Source organism: Xiphophorus hellerii, chromosome 11, assembly GCF_003331165.1.
Source record: "Xiphophorus hellerii strain 12219 chromosome 11, Xiphophorus_hellerii-4.1, whole genome shotgun sequence".
Classification (NCBI taxonomy): domain Eukaryota; kingdom Metazoa; phylum Chordata; class Actinopteri; order Cyprinodontiformes; family Poeciliidae; genus Xiphophorus; species Xiphophorus hellerii.
Window position 1 is genome coordinate 27997178 of NC_045682.1, and position 19708 is coordinate 28016885.

Sequence of the window (19708 nt, forward strand, 5' to 3'; positions counted from 1 at the left end):
AGAAAAAGAAATGAAAATGGCAGCTCAACGAAACATTTATATGCTGATTAAGAAATGAAGATATAAATTTACAACAAAACAAAATGTTTTGATTTACATTGGACCCCTGGTATTTGTGGGTCCAGTAGCTAAAATCTGCAACTACTTGAGAACTCCTCTAAAAGCAATTACAGCTGCTTATTTAATAGCTCAAACACAAAATTTACCCTAACATGCAAACTGTTAGCAGTTCAGCCAATTAGCTCCAAGGAAAATAAATGGCGCTTTGGGATTGGCTGATTTGAAAACATCAACCAGTCATGTGAAGTGGCATTCTGTCACTATTTCACCTTCCAAGCTGTGTTGTTTTAAAATATTGTAAATGTGCTCTATGAAAAAAAAAGTAAATTAGGGAATATAAATATCCTTTGTGTGGTTTTATAAATATGTAGTAAGAAAAGAAATGAAAATAATAATCTGGAAACAATTATTCTACTTCTATAAATACGATTTCACACTCCTGCGGTTAGTCGTGTATTCATGAGACCCAGGTTCAGTTTATTTAGAGGACAGTTGCTTTTAACTTAATATTTCTCTCATCAAATAATATTCAGAGATTTGTTTGCAGCTGAAATGTCATGATGTACTTTTACTTGAGTAAAAGTTGAGTATAATTTTGAAGTATTCTTCCCATTTATATACAATACTTTAAGAGTCATTATGATGTAGTATACCGGTCTCAGTATGTGATTTTGAAAGTTAATTTTGCTAAATTACATAAACATGAACCAGTACTAATGCAACTAATCGGTAGAGTTCACACTTTAGAATGAGAAATAAAAATCTATTGCGGTTAGTTTGCTCAGTATCTTTTAAAACCCAGTCCTTAAACCTCAGAGTACTTTAGCTCAAGCTGCGTCTCTCCTAATCTTTACTCAAGTGTTTTCCCACTCTGAGGTCCAAACCTGCTTCATGCTGAAGTGGCGCCTCCTGAAAGTTGTAGATTGTGACGCTTTCTCTGCTGCTTCACAGTCAACAACCAAAAAGTCAAATCAATTTTGATGTTGCTTGGATTGCTTTTGTTGAACAGTTACCCACAAAACAAAATCTAAAAACCTTGATTTTCTATTTTATGTCTGGTTATTTTAATTATTGTGGAGCTTTTGTTTTGTCTTGAGACGCTATGAATTACAGCAACTTCTGTTCCTGTTTGGTGTGTTTTTGTTTTCAGGTCCACACAGTTCACTTCATATCTGAAATCAAATGGTCCCTCATGCAACACATTAACTATATTGAAATTAAGCTTTGATTTCCACCAAATCAAATTGTTCCCTACTAAAATAAACCAACTGCACTGATTTAAAAAAAACAACCCCAAGTGTAGTTGAGTAAATGTAACTAGTTAATGCCCAACTAACTCTGCTGGTAACTGACAGATGGGGTTTGATTAAGGCTGAAATATTTGAGACAAATGGTTCAGTTGGCATAGAAATATGAACAGTGGCTTTGCAACATGTCAATGCTGACCAGGCCTGACAGTTGTTGTGTTTGTTGTTTAGGCATTTTGGTGTTCAAAATATTAAATCAAGTAATTTAGCAAGAGTCAACTATTTATCTGTTTAAAGCAAATTGATGTCACCTTTGTAAAAATCATTGGACAAAAACCATAAATGAACATTTCTCATGATTATTTACTTTGAATGAAAACTGTAATGTAAAAACTTGTGAAGTAGTTCATGGCCTTAAAAACAACCCAATGCAACTTCTGGGATTATGTTTGATAATTAAAGAGGTTAAAATTTACACCAAAGTCTTTAAAGATTTTTAGACTTTATAGACGGCCCACTAAGGAAGTTGAAGATTATGTTACAGTAAGTACTGCATAAAAATGTTGGATTCAAATAATAATCACTAACATATCCTTTAACTCTGCAGTGGAGTAGCTTATATTTTCTGAATTTAGGGATACTCCTTATGCAAACAGCGCGTTTTGAACTATCTGTGTGAGTGTGTGTTAAATCTGGGAAGCCTTCTCTGTCCTGTCAGTGACACACACACAGCAGACCTCCTGCTTTCTGGATGGCTGACTACTGAAGAGGGATCAGACTGAAGTCTTAGTTGTTCCAAATCGGTTTGGGCCGCTGCCAACTGCAAAGCACATTTCATCGTCTGCAGGAGCCTCCACTGCTCTGCAGAGTTTCACTCAGCTGAAAACTGAAAGCTGAGGACTCTTTTTCATCAAATAGATTTGTTCCCTCCAAAATAAATCGGCTGCATTGATTTCTTTTGCTGACAGCAACCAGTGAACCTTTGACTGGTTACATGGAAATTAGAGTTCAGGTTCTGTATATCAAGATGATGTATATCAGACAATGGCAGTTATAACTCAATCAATCAATCAACCAAGTTTATTTATGTAGCACATTTCAACAACAAGTTAGTTCAAAGTGCTTTATATCATAAAAACACAAAAATACAAAGTCATAAAACACAGTCAATAATTGAAGCATTACAATGACCAGATAAAATCTCAGTATCTGAGAACGGTTTTATGCTTAAACATGTTTTATAAAGTCCATAAATCTATTCTAACTTGTTACAAAGGAAGAAGCTCAATGATAGTAAAGTTCTTTCATTTTCTTGTTGGTTGCAGTTTGGTGTGAAACTTTACAGTTTGCATAATAAAACTTTTGTACCAACTTACCAAATTCAGTTAAACTTTTTCAGCTGTTCCAGATCAAATTGGAGGTTTGAAACTTGAGATCAATTCAGCTGTAAGAATAAGACTAAATCATCCTTTATTTGTACAAACGTCATTTTCTTAAGCTTCTTGTGTCCTGAATGGGTCAGAATAATAAAAGCTCTCAGCTGAACATACTAAGCAACAAGCGCCATCTCTTGTTTATATTTCTGGTCTCTTTATGGCCCCAGACGGCACCATAATGTTTATAACTCCACCTTTAATGTTTCACAAAGACGGAGCAAATGGGACTCTTTGTTGTACAGTGTAATGAATTATGCATGTATTCTAATAAACAGAGGTATCTTTGCCCTTTAGAGGGATCTTTCTCTCACGTACAGAATACATAAACGCATTGCTATATTTATATGTAGTATAGAATATTTTCTCTTATGGAAATTTGTTATAAGATTAATGCTGTGGGGGATAAAAGATGTGGTTTTGTTAGCAATTACTGTTAATGGTTTTGAGCAGAAAAGTTAGGTATGTGGCCAAAAAGCAAATGGATTTTTTCATCATAATCCCACAGCAGCTCTGATGTTCAATTTAATCATCTGTGCTTTTGTAAAACGGAATCAACAGGCAGGACACTGAAAACACACTCACTGTTTCTGAGGATTTTCTCCTCAAACAGGAAAAACCCACCGGTGGCCAAAAACACGATCCTGGAAGAATCACACAGACTCACTCATCCAGATTCCCTTCAGTCTGGAGAAACGCAGCTTCCTTCACATTCAGCTGTTACCTTCACATTTCCTCACACAAGAAGAAAATTCAGATTTTCCCAGTTGAAGGATCAAACTCAACAAAAGATTCATATCAGTAAGAATATTCTGTAGAGTATTCCTCAGATGTAAATAATTCATCTTTCGCTTTGGCCTTGCCAACAGAATATCTGCCTCTCCTCTCAAATTTTGACTTTATGAAGCAATAAATCATATTATATTAGCAGCGTTTGACGTCTGTTGTTTCAGATTTCCTGAGTGGCATCTTAACTGTCTTGAGAACAAGTTATCCATTGATACTAAATCAGTCGTTATTTATGACGGTTATTAATCTGTGCTCAGTGAAGTGCCTTCACTCTACGGCTGATATAAGCTCTCTCTCTTACTTGTTTTTGCTCTGATTCTTATTTTATGAACTTTTTCCTGCCTCCTGCCCTCTGGCTGCTGGAAAACCTTTAGATTCATAACTCCATTAAATATAATTGATTGAGCTGGAACATCTTGATTGCAAATTAAACCTTTTTACAAAATATTTTTAGCAGTACTCACAAAATCAGTAATTCCATATAAAATCAAAACACTTCAACGTTATTCTTTGTAATCATTGAGAAAACAGATTCTCTGGCAGAGCGTGGAAAACGTTTGACCTCACATGAAAATAATGAAACATGAAGATTCACCGTCACAAACGCCACAAAGCAAAAACAAAATTAAACTTTGACATATAGAGAGAAACCAAATAATTTATAATCCCAGCATGGCTGTTCGTGCTTTGGCTTCCTGCTCCCAAATTTACCAGAAGGAAAAGAAAACTCCACAAAAACTACATTTAATACAAATAAAAGGGACAATGTTGAATTTAAGTCTGACAATTAATTAATAATTTTAGATATTTTGTAAAACTGAAGCTGCTTTTACTAATCATCACTGCTGATAGAATCAATACATAACATATTGATACATCTTTTTTTTTAACCAGGAAGTTAGTAAATATAAATATGATTATGACACTTTCCAGTCATTTCCCTAGAAAAAGGGCTTTGATTAGATCAGTTGTTGTGCTTATTGGTAATGTAACTACTAACATTTACTCAATTATATTTACTTTAGTAACTTTTTATTTAAAAAGTTTTACCTGAGTAATTTTATTAAGTATCTCTACTCTTGAGTAAAATGTCTGGATCTTCTTGTTTGGGTCCTCTACTCGCCTCTGCTCTGTTTTTTGTCCTACTTGGTTTTTGCTGCAGCCTCTGAACGTTTCAGAGTGAAATGTGGAAACTTTCATCTCTCCGTTTCCCGCCGAGTCTCGCTCTCTGAAACGGTCCGACGACGGAACGTGCGGGTCCCATGATGGATCTTGTGGGTCCCACTGCAGCTGAGGTGTCGGTAATATTGACGATATTATCGTTCCATCTGATGACGGTTGTGATGAAGAGTGTCAGAAATGAAGGTTTGCTCAGCAAATTGCGTCATACACAAATTATTTCATCTCTCAGCACCGGCCTGCAAAGCGCCCAGTCGTCCTTCACTTACTGGTTTGAAACCAAAGGCAAAATGTGACGATTTACCAAATGTTGGTATTTTAATTTATATAAGTAACAAATAATAATAATAATCAGGCAAAATAATTTTTTTCCAAATCAGTTTCTTTCAATAAGAAACTTGTTAAACTGTAACAGAAGCTGCAGGTGTTTTTCTGCTTCTGGTTAAAACATGTTTGTTTTTCATTCAAGGGTAAAAAAATCCAGAAATTTTACTCAAGAGTAGAAATACTTTATGATAAAATTACTCAAGTAAAAGTAAAAATAAAATATAAATGTACATAAAAAAGAAAGTACGTTCACAAGTAAATGTATTGCTGTCCGACTCTAACCAGGATTAATGATGGAAAAGCAGAAAAATGTTTTCCTCTCTGCAGCTGGACGTTGAAAATCTTAACTTTTACTAAACGATTGTATTGTCTGATTATGTTGGTTTGATCAGATATCTTAGATTGTGATTCACTTTGTCCATTTTCGTTAATTTATTTTAATTACATCGCATCCAATATTAGACGTAATCTTAAGACCAAGCTTTTGCATTTGAATAAACCCAAAAACTTAAAGGGTTTATTCAAAAGCAATCCATATTTATAACATAGTTTTAACAATCAATTATAACAATGTTAGTTATAACTGATTGTTTTTGGGCTCTTTAAGTAAAAATGTTGATACAAAACATTGTAGCAATCTGAAAGTTGCTTTCATGGTTTTCCAGTTTCACCATTAATAAATCAGTCTGTGTTTAAACTGCAGGCTTGTGACTGGATGGAAACAAAATGGCTGCTTTCCTGCCAATGAAAAGTGAGACCTGGTGAGAACAGATGCAGAGTTTGTGCTGATCTCAGTCGCTCTGTCATCCCAACGTGGACCTGATCCCAGAACGGTTCACACTCCTGCAGACGCCCTGCCAGCATGAACCGGATAAAAATAAACCTACTGATGAAACACAATCGGCCTATTTAAAGTAAAAAAACACAGAAAAATTAACACATTTTCTCATTTGTTTCTTTATGTTCGCAGGCTTCATATTGGCTGTTTGGTGTCATTAAGGGAAGAAACATGGGAAACAACAAACATGTTTTAACCAAAATCCACCAGACAGACACAAACCTGCAGCTCCTGTTAAAGTTTTAACCCTACAAACTTTAACCCAAGTTTTTTTAAGGACCAAAATTACAATAATTCAATAAGAAATTTTTTCCAAATCAGTTTCTTTCAATAAAAAACGTCTGAAACTGCAGGTGAATTTTTGGTTAAAACATGTTTTTTATTGAGTGGCTGGAAAATCCAGAAATTTTACTCAAGTAAGAGCAGAAATACTTTATAATAAAATTACTTAAAGTGAAAATAAAGTACTCCTAAAACTACATTTTTCAAAAGCTTTACTTAAATACCCAACTCTGATATTAAATGATTTATAATTTGATGAGTTATTCTCAGTACTTGATTAAACTTTTTACCAAATAGAATTTCTTGGACGGAAACTTTTTAGTTTTACTCGAGTAAAATCATGTTGAATTATTGTAATTTCTGGATACTCTTCTCCGTCTGAATGCGGTAACTTGCCTGTTCTTTCCGTCTTTCTTCTCTTTAAAAGCTTTTGACACGTCGGCGTCTTGTGGTTTCACCATCCTGTAATTATCCTGCTGAATGATTACCTGTAAATGCTCTGCAGACAGATTGAGATCTGCTCACTCATTTCAAACCTCCAGGGAGGCGTTTCTTCAGGTTTACACCAGATGTTGAAAAGGTGTAAACGCGCTTCCTGTCAGCGCCGCCGCCACCGAACAGACGCGTTTCCACGTCGCCTCGGCTCACACAGGCGGAGCTGTTTTCACCTCAGGTTTCGCTCGGTGAAGTGAGATCTCCAGTCAGACAAGTGTTTGGTTTTTTTACCGCTATGGACAAAGAAATGGTTCATATGTGAAAACTGGGATTGTGGATGCAAAGTAAAACTGAGTGACAGCTTACAACAATTTGAGAAACTGTTTCCTTTTTTTGCAGAAAGAAGTTTATAAGAAATTTTTACTGTCTGTAAACGAGACTTAATTTACTTTAAAGATTCATTAATCCATGTGCAAACTAACACACTGCATAACTGCTTTAGACATTTGGTAACATTTTCAAAGTCAGGGAAATGTTCAGTTAAATCACACTGCTGCTAAATCATCAGCACCAATCTGAGATTAAACTACCACTCAGAGCTTAATCTATGCTAATCTAATAATCTTAGATTAAACGATGATTGTTAGCGTTTTGAATCTCTTTAGTTCAGATAGTTTATAATTATTTCATCTTTTTAGTTTATAAAAAAACATTATTTTAATCCACTCTTAATGAAAACTATCCTCAGTCAGTTTTGCTTTTTGTAAAACATCCCTGAAAATATTTGTAATTTTATTTATGCATGCAGATCAGAAATGTTTCAAATTAATATTTTAAAGGGAGCTACTAATACAATATCACAGATTAAACTTTATTTGACTGATTTTGTATTTAGATGTAAATTAGAAATGCTGCACCTTTATCATCAAACTTTAACCATTTATACCAACTTAGTTTGAAAAACCGACTCTGAACCACATGAAAATGATTTTAACAATATATTTATTTCCATTTTTTTCTTACAAAACAATTCCCTCATAAACCAGAACACACAAAATGCATAAAGAAAACTGTACAGGTTCATGTCATGTCAGAAGGTGTCCTATCTGGAACAATGTTATCTACAGCAGTGGTTCTATCACACCGAGCAGCGCGGCTCTGCGCCGCCGCTCTTCGGCCTAAAACAGGAACGCTGATCCACAGAACGACAGCAGCAGCCAGAATCATCGGTTTGCTCTCGCTCCTTGGCTCTAGCAGTGGTGTGTCTTACTGAAAAGTGACTTTTACAAGCAGCTTTTGGGCGATCAGTGCGAGGTCAGAGGTCATGTTGCAGAGTTGTTTGGTTACATGCAGGATTCAGATTTAGATGGGAGTGAATTTGGATCATTATGTAGTTGGAACTTCAGGAAGCAGAGCCAAAAACTAGTTTAACATTTATTTAAAAAAATAAAACGACAGCATAACGTATTCGGACACGTTTGTCTTCTCAGTGCAACAGTGGTCTAAGAAACATCAACAAATCGCTGTTGATGTTCTCAAAATTGTCTTTAGTTTTAAATGTTGCATTAGCAGCAAATATCTTCAGACAAATAATTAAACTAAACTGGGGTTGCTACATGCTAAAACCACACTTTGACATCTTAGTTTGTGGATTTCATTTTTAAGATGTTTGACCTGCCAAAATAAAAGCCGGCAACATTTCATTTAAATGGCTGAGAGTACTTGTGATCTGCCGAGTTAAATTTCTGTTTTTCCTCATTGTAGCGCGTTACAACCACAAACCTCAGTGCTTTTGTTTAGATTTATTGATATTTTGTTTGAATATGATGTAGATTTGTGAAGTGAAAGAAAAGAGCATGTTTTGTTTGGGGCATTTCTGCCAACTTTGGACAAATAAAACTAATATTTGCTCTTTTTGTGAAATGGTTCAGGCTCAGATTGGATTCTCAAGCCATTTTTTTGTTGAGATTTTGTATATCCTTTGAATTAAATCTACGTATTGCAGCTCTGTCTGTTAGTGCTGGAAGGTGAATATTCACCACAATCTGATATCTTTTTCTGCCACACATTCATGAACGGCTAAAAGTTTAATTTTAATCTCATCTGATCTGACACTTTCTACATGTTTTCTGTCATCTTCTGGTTTTTAAAAGTTAGTTTCCAAATCATCAGATTCTTGTGTATTGCACCTTTAAATTTAAAGTAATTTTAATGACATGCCAGAAGAACGATGGATTCACTGCCGTTTTCTCCCTCATGTTGCTGCGCTTTGCTGGTCAGCTGGCTCAAATAAATCTTAGGAAAGGTTTAAATAGAATTTTGTGGAAAATGTAGCTGGTAAGCAGCATGTCTGTTAAGCTGGCAGATAATCTAATTAATTTTCCACCTGATATCAGTTTGATGTAAATATAAAATTCTTAAATTTAAAATATACCATTTCTCAGAAAAATAACTATTTTTGTGTCTCTTCCCTAGACTTGAGATATGTGGAATCCTGTTCTAGTAGTTTTGTATTTTATAACTTAATTTTTTGATTAGAGAAAAGAGGATTTAATGCATTTTTATCCTACTTTAGGATGTTCTACGTACTTTGAAATTTGTGGTCGTAACGTCGCAAATATGCAGAACGATGAAAAGTTTAATCTGTACTCACAGAAAAATCACATGAACCTCTAGAAACTCATGTAAAAACTCATAACTGTTGATAAAAATGTCTCCATTCTGCCTCAAACTAAATTGTTGTGGCTGCAGACAAAACACCAAATGCACAAGTTAGCTATTTAGCAAAACGCACAAATCTTCTGATGAGAAATGCTGAATAAGTGAGCTGCCTTCATGATCCAAAGGATCAACGTTTATAGTAACAACATCTTAGCTACATAATGTAGATTAAGGCATTGTGTGAATTTAGAGCAACTAACTAAAACTAAAAAGTAAAGATTTGGATCTCTTGAATTTATCCACTGAAGCACCGCGGCTAATGAGGTTAGCTTAAAAACTGATTACATTTGAGCAAAAGAAGCAAAGTTTCTGTCATGACACACACATGTGACCTAAACAGATTAATTTTTATTTACGTTTATAATTATTAATGTAGCAAGTCACTCAGAATAACGTCGTTAAAACTATAAATGAATAAAACGTTAATTTATCCAGATAGTTTTCAGGTTTTGCTCTCAGATTTGAGGTTTAAATTTTGTAGCATTTTGTTCACTTTGTTCATACAGCGCATAACTGCATGAATAATTAATGTGTACTGCAAAAACGTACTATATTACCAAGTATTTTTAGTCTAGTTTCTAGCATAAATAGCTTTATACACTTGAATTAAGACTAAATTAAATTAAATATAACTTATTAGCAAGATACAGAAGCTGTTTTAAGTAAATTTAACTGCCAGTAGAACAAGAACTTTTTCATAAATATTAAGTAAATATTTACTTAAAACAAGCTTCTATATCTTGCTGAATATACTTGTAAGTTTTGTCTTAATTCAAGAGTAATAATATATAAGCACTAGAAAAAAACACTAAAAATACTTGGTAAGATTGTTTTTGCAGTGTATCTCTTCGTTTTGATTCCTGCTTTCTGCTGTTGAAGACGGAAAGTTAAGTTAAAGTTTTCAGACTTTTTGATAACTGCTGCTGTGTTATTCTAAATATATGATTTTCCTTAATCATCTACAAATAGACCTAGAATCAGCTTTCTGACAAATCTCATCATTTGAGACAAAAGTCGCTCATCAGCCGTTGTGGTCCGATATGTGAGTCCATTAAGCGAGTCGTCCAAGCTGAGCATTGGTGTGCAGAGCAGCCCTGCTGTTGAGAGGCAGATGTGCTTAGTGAGGCTTTCTTGTTCCAGTCATTATTACAGCAGCACAGAAGCTGCAGAGATGTCTGGCTGCTAATAGCTCATCATTGCGATGATTAGTGCAACTGCAGAAACACAATTACACCAAGAATGATGCAGTTCGGCTGGAGAAAATGTGCTATTCTCATACAAAGAGTTGCTGGTGTTCATTTAGTAACTTCTCTAAGAATCCATGAACCCATTGCAGCGTAACGTCACACACCAGATCCGGCCCCCGGCTTCCTGCTGGAGGGCAAAAAGCTGCTCGCTAACGATGACTAGCATTGGTTTAATCACGTTATATCAAGTTGTCAATATAACGTGATAAACATTACATGTTCGCTTTATATATAAAAGAAAAAGAAACAGAGTGTTGCTGCTAATTGTCATCACTACAACTAGATAAGGTAAGAAAAAAGTTTAAATGTAAAAAAAATAGGGAGAGGGAAGAAGATCAGTTATGCTAGCTTGACTATGACAAACGTAACATGTAGATGTGCTGCAGAATTCAGTGGGTTTTAGTTAAATTAAAAAGTAAAGGAAAAGGCGACCTAAGCACCAACTATAACAGATCATCAGTACAGCAGGTGTTTAAATTAGCTAACCAACCACCGCTGTGTTAGCTTAGCAGTTAGCAGCGGTAGCTAATGTACCACAGCGATCACTTATTAATAATCACAAAATTAAGCCTGAAATCATAAAAGTGTAACAGACTGAATGTTCTGCTCTGTGTGGGAAATGTTTGAGTAATTTTTGGTGTTGAATCCTGATACATTAAGTGGCATTGTTGTCAGTTGCTATGGCAACCAGTCTGTGTGTAACGTAGTTGACAGAGCAAAAAAAAAAAAAAAAAGAGGTTTTGAGTTTTTGTTCAACAACTTTTTCTGTGTTATTTTCCCTTTGCTGTGGCGCTCTGCACTGAATGAAAACCAGATCCAGTTAACGGTTCTGCCAGCGCCGCCATGGATGGAAAAGGAAAGAATCGTCTTTTTGCTCTCCAGCGTTGTGCTGGAAAAATGTAAAAAACAGCATGCAACGGGTCCATAGGATTATTAACCTTACAGCTAGCTTATATGCTCAGTGGTTTTGTATAAATTACATATTGCTAATGGTTTTCAAAGATAAAGAATATATTTTAATAAACAGTTACACAGCTTGCTTGAACTTGCTTATATTTTAAAAAAGTTTTACAGCCACAAAATATTTCTGAAGTACCACTGCTGTGATTTAAACTCCTTTCCAAGAGATTTTCTAAACTCAAACTGCAGATTTGAGAATCAGTCGGTTGTGTGTGAAAGAACGAAGGAAGGCAATTCCTGAGAACCAAGCTGATTATTGGATAGTTGAGCTTTCTGCTTCTGTTGTTTAACAGAAACGCTGCGTATAATTTCAAAAACAAGCATTTAAGTTTCTCAAACAGCAGAATATTTGTGTTTCAGCCAGCTGACTGGCAGTGTGCAGAGAAAACTCCAAATGCTTTTTTCTGGCATCTCATTTAATCCTTTAATCCTTGTAGGCCGAATGTGTCGACAGCCAAATTTGCAGTATCATAATTCAGTGACACTTTGCGCCATCTGAAAAAATTCCAACGGTTTCTGAGACGTTGCGCTTTCCAGGCAATGTCAGGTTATGTCACTTCCTGCCAGAGCAGGAAGTGAAAGTAATCTGAGGGCCACTCTTAATAGAAGGTAAATTATGAAAATTACTATTATGTTGAAATTTCCAGTTATGGATAAATGAGCGAATTATTTACTCACAGGAGATTTAAAGCACTTCGTACAGTTAAAATAATCCAGGCGGAGTTTTTAAACTTGGGGCTCAAAGGGTTAAACCATAACTTCTTAAAACGTGGACGCCTGTTGATGTCATTCTGAATGGATGCACAAATGCTCATCAGATTGGATGTTCGGTGCTGCTTTTCCTCGGCCTCAGAGTAAACCGGAGCCGTTGCCTCGATGGATCGGCTAAGTGGCGTTTTTAGGCTTCACAGCGCGGCGCTGTGCTGTAAACATGGCTAACAGCGAGTTGGGGGAGATTAAACCATCGCTACATACTTTCTGTTTCCTCTGCGACTGAAGCATCCAGAGTTACTTAATGGACCAATTGGACTCTTTGGATAGGCAATGGAAATAGAGGGAATTAGATAAGTGCATGAAGCCAACCTCTGCCAGTATGAATGAAAGCTTTCAGACAGTACAGTACAATACCATGAGTGAACATGTTCGCTTTTAAAAGGACTCAGAACACTACACACTAGAGGCAGACAAGACAGACTGTTTGGTGACTATATGCAGCACTGGTGAGAACGACAAACATGAGATTAACAAAACTGGGAAAGCTTTTTATTCTTAAAAAAAAGTGAGCATTGTGCATAGTTCATAGTTGTTACTTTCGCCTCTTCAGGTACCTATTTGCTGTGATAACATGGAAGGAAGTGCAATAATGTACAATTCTGTAGAGTTAAGTGCACATAGATCACTGTTGCACTGAACGGCATTGACACTTTCTCCCAATAGAAATATCACAACAGATTTTCTTAGTATTTTCTCTATTTTTAGGTGTATTTTGATACGTCTCTCAGGCGTGTTTCCCCTCTCAGTCCCAGGTTGGGTTCACGTAAATCTTAATGATAGGTAATTTGGCCTGATTTCTTATTTACTTCTAATTCTAAGTCTCGGTTTTTCCGGCTTTTCTTTTTTACTCATACCTCTCCAACCCAGACCACTGTGTTGGCTCTTTTGATGTCTGAAACCTCGCAGTGCGGCGTTCTCTGTTTGCCGTCCAGGATGAAGAGCGACTCGACCGACGGCGTCACCAGGTACTGTCCGAACAAGCCGCTGGAGACGATCACTCTGTTGGGCCCCCCCCACGGCCAGGCCTGGGAGGCCAGGGGCTCTTTGAGGCTCCGGAGAACCTCCGTGCGTCCTGATGACAGATCGGCAAACAGCAGGTCTGAGCCCGACCCGGACGCCGCCACCAACATGTGCTGGTTCGATTCCGTGAAAGAAGGCTGGAAAACCATATCGGAGACGCTTATGGACTCGTCCAGTTCCTGGTTTAGCGTTAGCTCTCCCTGGAAGGACACCGTCTGAACCGTCAGCTTGGAGCGCCTCGGGTCCGGCGTCACGACGTAGCGACCGTCTGGCGACACGTAAGCCTGGCCTGTGATGTTGTGATTGGGGCCGATGACGGTGTCCGTCACGCTGTCGACGAGGAGCTGGGCCGGAGCGCCCAGAAGGCTCTTGCTCTGACACTGGATGAAGTAGAAGCCGCTCAGGTGTGTGTAGGCCATGCTGGCCGGGATGCAGCTGTAGTTCTTCAGGCTGATGGTCTTGACGCGGTGGAAGGTCTCCAGGTCAATCTTGTGGACCGCCGGCTCATTTTTCAGGAAGACGAATGCAAACCTACACAGACGAAGATCAAACAGGAGGTTAATTGCCTGTCGAGGCTTTTTTGGAGGGGACGGGATTATTACACATGGAAATTCTCATTTGCTCTGATTGAGCAAGCAGGAAGGCTACTGAAGAGTCAGACGTGGCTGGTTTACCTCACGTGAGTTATGATGAGGTTAGTTGGAGGGATGAAGAAATCCGTCACCCTTTGGAAAGTGGTTCGGATGGCGTGATGAACTTCACCCACACTGGCTTGAGGAATTACCTGGAAACACCAGAAATATGCAGAAACTTGAGCTTTCTGTAAACTTTGTTGTACATAGTTCCCACAAGTCTGAACCGGAAGTGATCGGCGCCATCTTGGTAGGCAAGCACAGCACAAACAATAGATGAACCATGGCTTCCCAACAACAAACACAAAGTTTACTGACCAAATTCAAAAGAAATGTATATAAACATATTGGCTGTTGTTGGGATTGAAGGATGTCAGATGACGATTTACTGTGATATATTTCACTACTTAGTGAACAGGAAGAGTTTGTACAACATGGAGGAGCTTTGTAAAGGATGTATGAAATCTTTCTGGTGACTGGCAGAGTGAGTTCAGGTAATAACATCCATGAAGGCTACATGTCCGTCTTAGCTAGCAGAAAAAAGCTACATCAGCTAATTTTGCAGTACGTACTACAGTAAATATCACTGATATTTATCACTTTTACCCAGAGGTGGGTAGAGTACTCAATAGTTATGTACTTATATTGTTTATAAGTAGATTAGAAGATTAGAACTTTGCTGTAGATTAGAGTTTTGTCTGTTCAAGTATATAAATGAATCCCTTCCGATAAGCAGTATGTGATATTTTAGCTCCTCCTGAACACCTTGGGATTTGTTTTTTCTTCTTGTCAGGTAAAACGAAGGCTCATCTGTCAGATCCTAACCACCAGAGCTTGTTCAGGTGACACCCTCATACATCCTGGAGCAGATAAACATCTGCAGTTTATGACCTGAGCCGATGATATGTGGCTCTGCCTCAGTTCTCTGTAGCAGCGTCTCACTCAGAGATGGTTGTCTCAGGAGAACAAGCCGCTGTAAAAGCCTCATCTTTCATGTCAGCCTCCTGGCTCTGAATCAGCAAGTTTGCAAAGTGAAGCGAATGTTCGTCGACCTTTGATTCGCCTCGGAAAGTTCTCAAAACACGAATCATCCTCATAACATGGCGATCAGGTCCGAGTCAAATCGGATCAAAGTGTTTGATAAAAGTAAAATGCCCTTTGACCCACTGTGCCGTCTTCTTTACTTTGCAGACGTTTGTCCTTCTGTCCCCCACAGGAGACTTTAACCCTCCTGTTATGTTCGTTTCTAGGGTACAGCAAAAATGTTCGTGGGTCAATTTGACCCAGGGAGTGTTTAATCATGCTATAGTGTCAGAAACCAAAAAATTCCTCCAAAACATTTTTGTATCTGATTATTAACTCCAATACTAACCATTTCAATCAATATTTGTGCAATGATGTTTTATTATTTCTCAGAAATTAAGGATCAATGACGACAACCTGCTCATTTACTCATTTGGACATAAAAAATGGAATTTAGATTTTTAATGTCCACTGAAAAAAACCTAGACACAAAAAAACAATAATTTCCTTGAAGTTGACCTTTGGTAAATTATTTTATATTATACTTTTTTTTTTTTACCAAAGGGTGATCTTTATAATTGAACTTGAGACACACATACTGTTCTGGGTCAAATTGACCCGCTGATTAAAATCAAGATAAATGAGTCATGCAGAGAGTATTTATGTTTTTCTCCACTTCTGCTGAGTGTCACTCAGTGTGGGTGGAGTTTGTCCACAGGAACAGAAAAGATTCCCGTCAAAGGTTGTGTGAACACCTGCTTTCTCGCAGTTTCCTAGTGAAGTAAAGATAATAGTGAGAAAGTGGGCTTGTGTGTGTGTGGTTGCGTGTGTTTGTGTGTGAGTGTGTGTGTGGTGAAATATGGTTCATAACTGCAAGGAAACATATAGAATTGGACATTTTAAAATCTTTTTTTGCACTTTATCCTGACTGCCGGGTCAAATTGACCCGAACAGTATCGATGTAAAAAGTAGACCTAGGGTTTGGTACAAATGTGTAAAATGAATAAATTTTCAACTTATGTCTAGAGTGCACCTATTAAGACAAATAGAAAACGTTTCATGCAAAAGAAATGCTTCTATTTATTTTTTTTTAATTTGTAAATTTTAAAACGGGTCAATTTGACCCGGAACATAACAGGAGACTTTAAACGGTTCGTTTAAAATGACAGTTTTGTTATTCTTTGTTACTAATATCAATTATTGCCATTTTGGTCCTTAAAACACCAAAATTTCCACTTTATAACTTTATATTTTGGTCCGTCTGATGATGTAAGTTTGTTTTTTTTTTCTTTTATTTTATCTCCATTTTTTTCTCCGAAGAGTTTTTGCGGCGCTAGTGGCTCAATTTTTTTCTACAGAAGGCAGACAGGAGAGGGGGGAGGACACGCGGCAAAGGTCGCCGGGACCGGGAGTCGAACCCGCGACGTCCGCGCCGAGGACTAAGGCCTCCAAATGTGGGGCGTGCTAACCCGCTGCGCCACCACAGCACGCCCCAAAGATGATGTAAGTTTTGAATATTAAGTGATTGATCATTTGATCAGTTACTCAGTATTTGAGTACTTTTCACCAAATACTTTTTTAATCTTCAGTATTTTCTTGGACAGCTGTTTTTTGACTCTGACTTCAGTAATATTTTGGATGTTCTACCAACCATTGATTTCTTTTTAACCAGCTGTACATACCTGTGTGCCCCTATTGCATAAAGTAACCAACTTATTAAGTCAGACTTTATTGACCCGCCTCCTTCTTGGGTGGACAAAAAGAAACAAGTTATTAATGTCTCTGTCCCACAAAATGCTCTTTTTACATTTCTCTGGACAAACCAGCTTGTTTAAACAGAACACAGCTTCGTTTTAAAGAAAGAAAGAAAAAACCTCGTTAACAAAATGTCATTAGCAGCACTGCAGAGCTGTGGCAGTGATGGGAGTTAATGAGTTTAATCTACAATCACTCATGTATTATTAGGCAGCTGCCGTGCTGCAGGTGCTCTCCATTAATGCCACAGGCGCCTTTGTTAAAGCTCATCCACTCAGCGACCCGCTGGAGTTTCACTCCGACCCAAAACCAAACGGGATTTGGTTCTGGCACAGCGGAGAGTATTCACTCTGCAGGGTTTGGACGTTTCTAAATTTAATACTAATCCTAACAATGGTTCTATTAATTCGTCATTTAGAAAATTCAATAAACCTTCCAAGGCGTTTTAATATTACTGCTTGTATTGCGTGTCACACTGGATTACTCTTCTTGTCGCTCCTGAGAAGCAATAACCCGTATTATGGATTATATTATGGATTATGAGGAAAATACTCAATCAGTGTTTGATTCTTAAATTAAAAGTGTAACTTAAGAAAATGATCAAAAGCCTGCAGGATGAATCAATTTTGTTTTTCGCCACATTATTTCAGTCAAATTACATTATAATTACAATTATTTCACTGGAAGCATTTTCTTGCTTTATTAGTGAATTTATGGATGTCACATTTGACCTTTCACCTTTTAACCACCATGGCAACTTGTATTAACCAGAAAACGGTTAATACAATTTGTTTGGTAGGAAGTAATTGTTCAAATGATCATTTATTCAAATGTATATTTATTATGAATTTGCTCCTTTTGAGAAAAGGCAGTTAATCCTAATATCAGTTTTCTATTGACTCTGCATCATGTAGCCTAGCATGGAAACAGCTGCTTAGCATCTCTGTATGTTAAGTTGCTCCGGTTTAAGGGGAAATATTGTTTATGAAATAAATCATAACTTGTGGATTCAGGTAAAGTCGGTAATTTGATCAACACTCAGGAGGTTCGGGTCGGTTTCTAAACTAGCTGTTTAAAACTGTTTTGAATCCCGTTTATGAGCCCAACCAGGTGAGTTACGTTCACAGACACATTAACTCGACTTGAACAAGAAGAAACTGAAAAACTGAAACCGTTTTCAGTCGTTCTGTCCGGTTCTTTCCCTCCATCACGGCGTCTCCAATGATTCAGTTCAAAGGCTCAGCAGGTATTTTTATTTACTACAATGAATTAAATATGTTCACTGAATCCTGTTTATGCAGATGTGTACAGTTAGTTATAATTACATTTTTTAAGGCCATTTATCACCCCGACCTTTAGGTGACCTTTCCTACCATCATTTCCTGTTTCTCCTGTTTGTACAAACTCAAACACTTTTCACCAGAAAACGTTGTTGCACCTTCTTCTACTCAGTTGTGTTGCTTGTTGTGTCATCACCGTGTTGTTTACTGCGTTTAGAAATGAGCTGATTATTTCACCAGTTCTCATGCAGGACTGGAAAGGCCGTGTCCGTCTCTGACTGGGAGATTTCTCCTCTCGTCTTTAATGAATTGACAGCCACTCTGATATTTACTCAGAGTTATTGAACCGTCCTGAAGTCCAGCTGCTCAGAAAAACCGCCGACATGAATTTCCACAGCAGCGGTTCTCAAACCGTCACACGTGTTGGAGCCGCTGAAGCGAAGCCACATCGCTGCTGCCGAACGGGTCAATTACTTTCACTTCAAATGACATTAACATTATCAGAACATTTATTTGCGTTGTGATCCATGTAGCCTGCAATCCATTATGCGGCTTCCGTGCAATTGCGTTTTTTGATAGATTCATGCCCTGCTCTCTAATTATTCATTACTTCTGGAGGTTTGCAGGGACGAGATGAAAAACATTTCTGTGCTAACCGTCTCTCTCTCTCTCTCTCTCGCTCGCTCTCTCTGGTTGTTTCAGATTAAATGAGGCTGAAATTATTTTGTCTGAACAAAATATTTGAATCAAATCCAAATCATTTACCAACCAAAGCTGAAGCACTAAGAACTCAAATAAATTGTACTTTTTCATTCTGCGCTCAGACTTGCTGCCTGTTTGGCCTCACAGATTGAAACTCAGTAGAAACTGTGAAAACCAACACAGATGGTGAGTTTCCCATAGTGGCACCTTTAGATCTGCAGAAAGACAAATATTCAGTAACTAATAGAAACTTTACAGAGTTTGTCTGCAAAACATCAGCATGACGAGGTGAATCCAGATTAGAGATTAGATTCTTTTTTTGCTGTTGTAATTTTAACTTAAATCCTAATTTAACATCATTTTTGTCAGGTTCTTCTGGAAGTTTATTTTCTGTTCAAACAGTTTTCCTTTCTACTGTGACCACATGCATGCTCAGCATGAGCTGCAAATTTAATGTGGTGATGCGATCAACTGTCCTCTGCAAAGTCAGCCAGTTCCTCTGGAAAACATTTTAGCTGCTGGTAGAATAAAGTGATTTATAACTGAGGTAATAAAATTACATCTTCTGTGACGTATTTCTGTAATAAACAGTCTTTGTTTTATTCAAGCATAGTTTCAGAATCAGTTTGGTAAAAGCTTTTGGAAACGTCTCCTGAGATTTACACTAAAAGTATGAAGTCAGTTCTGCTTGAAGGAGAAAACGATCCAAAACAGAAAGAAATGATTCACTGGGCACAAAATGAATATCACCCATTATAATCTCAGATTAAAGATTTAAATATTATTCAAAGTTTGAGGAGTGAAATGAGAGATTAAACGCTGGTTTATGTTAACAGGAGTTCCAATAATTGTGAAGTGATGGATTTTACTAAATATTTAAAATATATTCTTATTTTTAAATGAACTTTGTCTTTTTCCACATCTTTGCTAAACGTGATAATCTGTAACCGTGACGACGCCACCTTCACATTTTTCCACCTGTACTCATGAAAACCAGCAGCTGT

At 37.2% G+C, this 19708-nt stretch overlaps 1 protein-coding gene across 1 annotated transcript in view; it reads right to left on the bottom strand.

Annotated features, from left to right (window-relative positions):
- Positions 1-7575: 7575 nt before the first annotated feature.
- Positions 7576-19708, bottom strand: part of fstl4 (follistatin-like 4) — a 216392-nt gene continuing 204259 nt past the window's right edge. Inside the window, exons 15-16 of the mRNA XM_032576485.1 lie at positions 13987-14096; positions 7576-13843 (exon numbers count right to left, since the gene is read on the bottom strand). Of these exons, the coding sequence (XP_032432376.1) occupies positions 13141-13843; positions 13987-14096 (813 nt within the window). The 3' untranslated portion in view covers positions 7576-13140. The remainder of the gene's footprint in view (positions 13844-13986; positions 14097-19708) is intronic.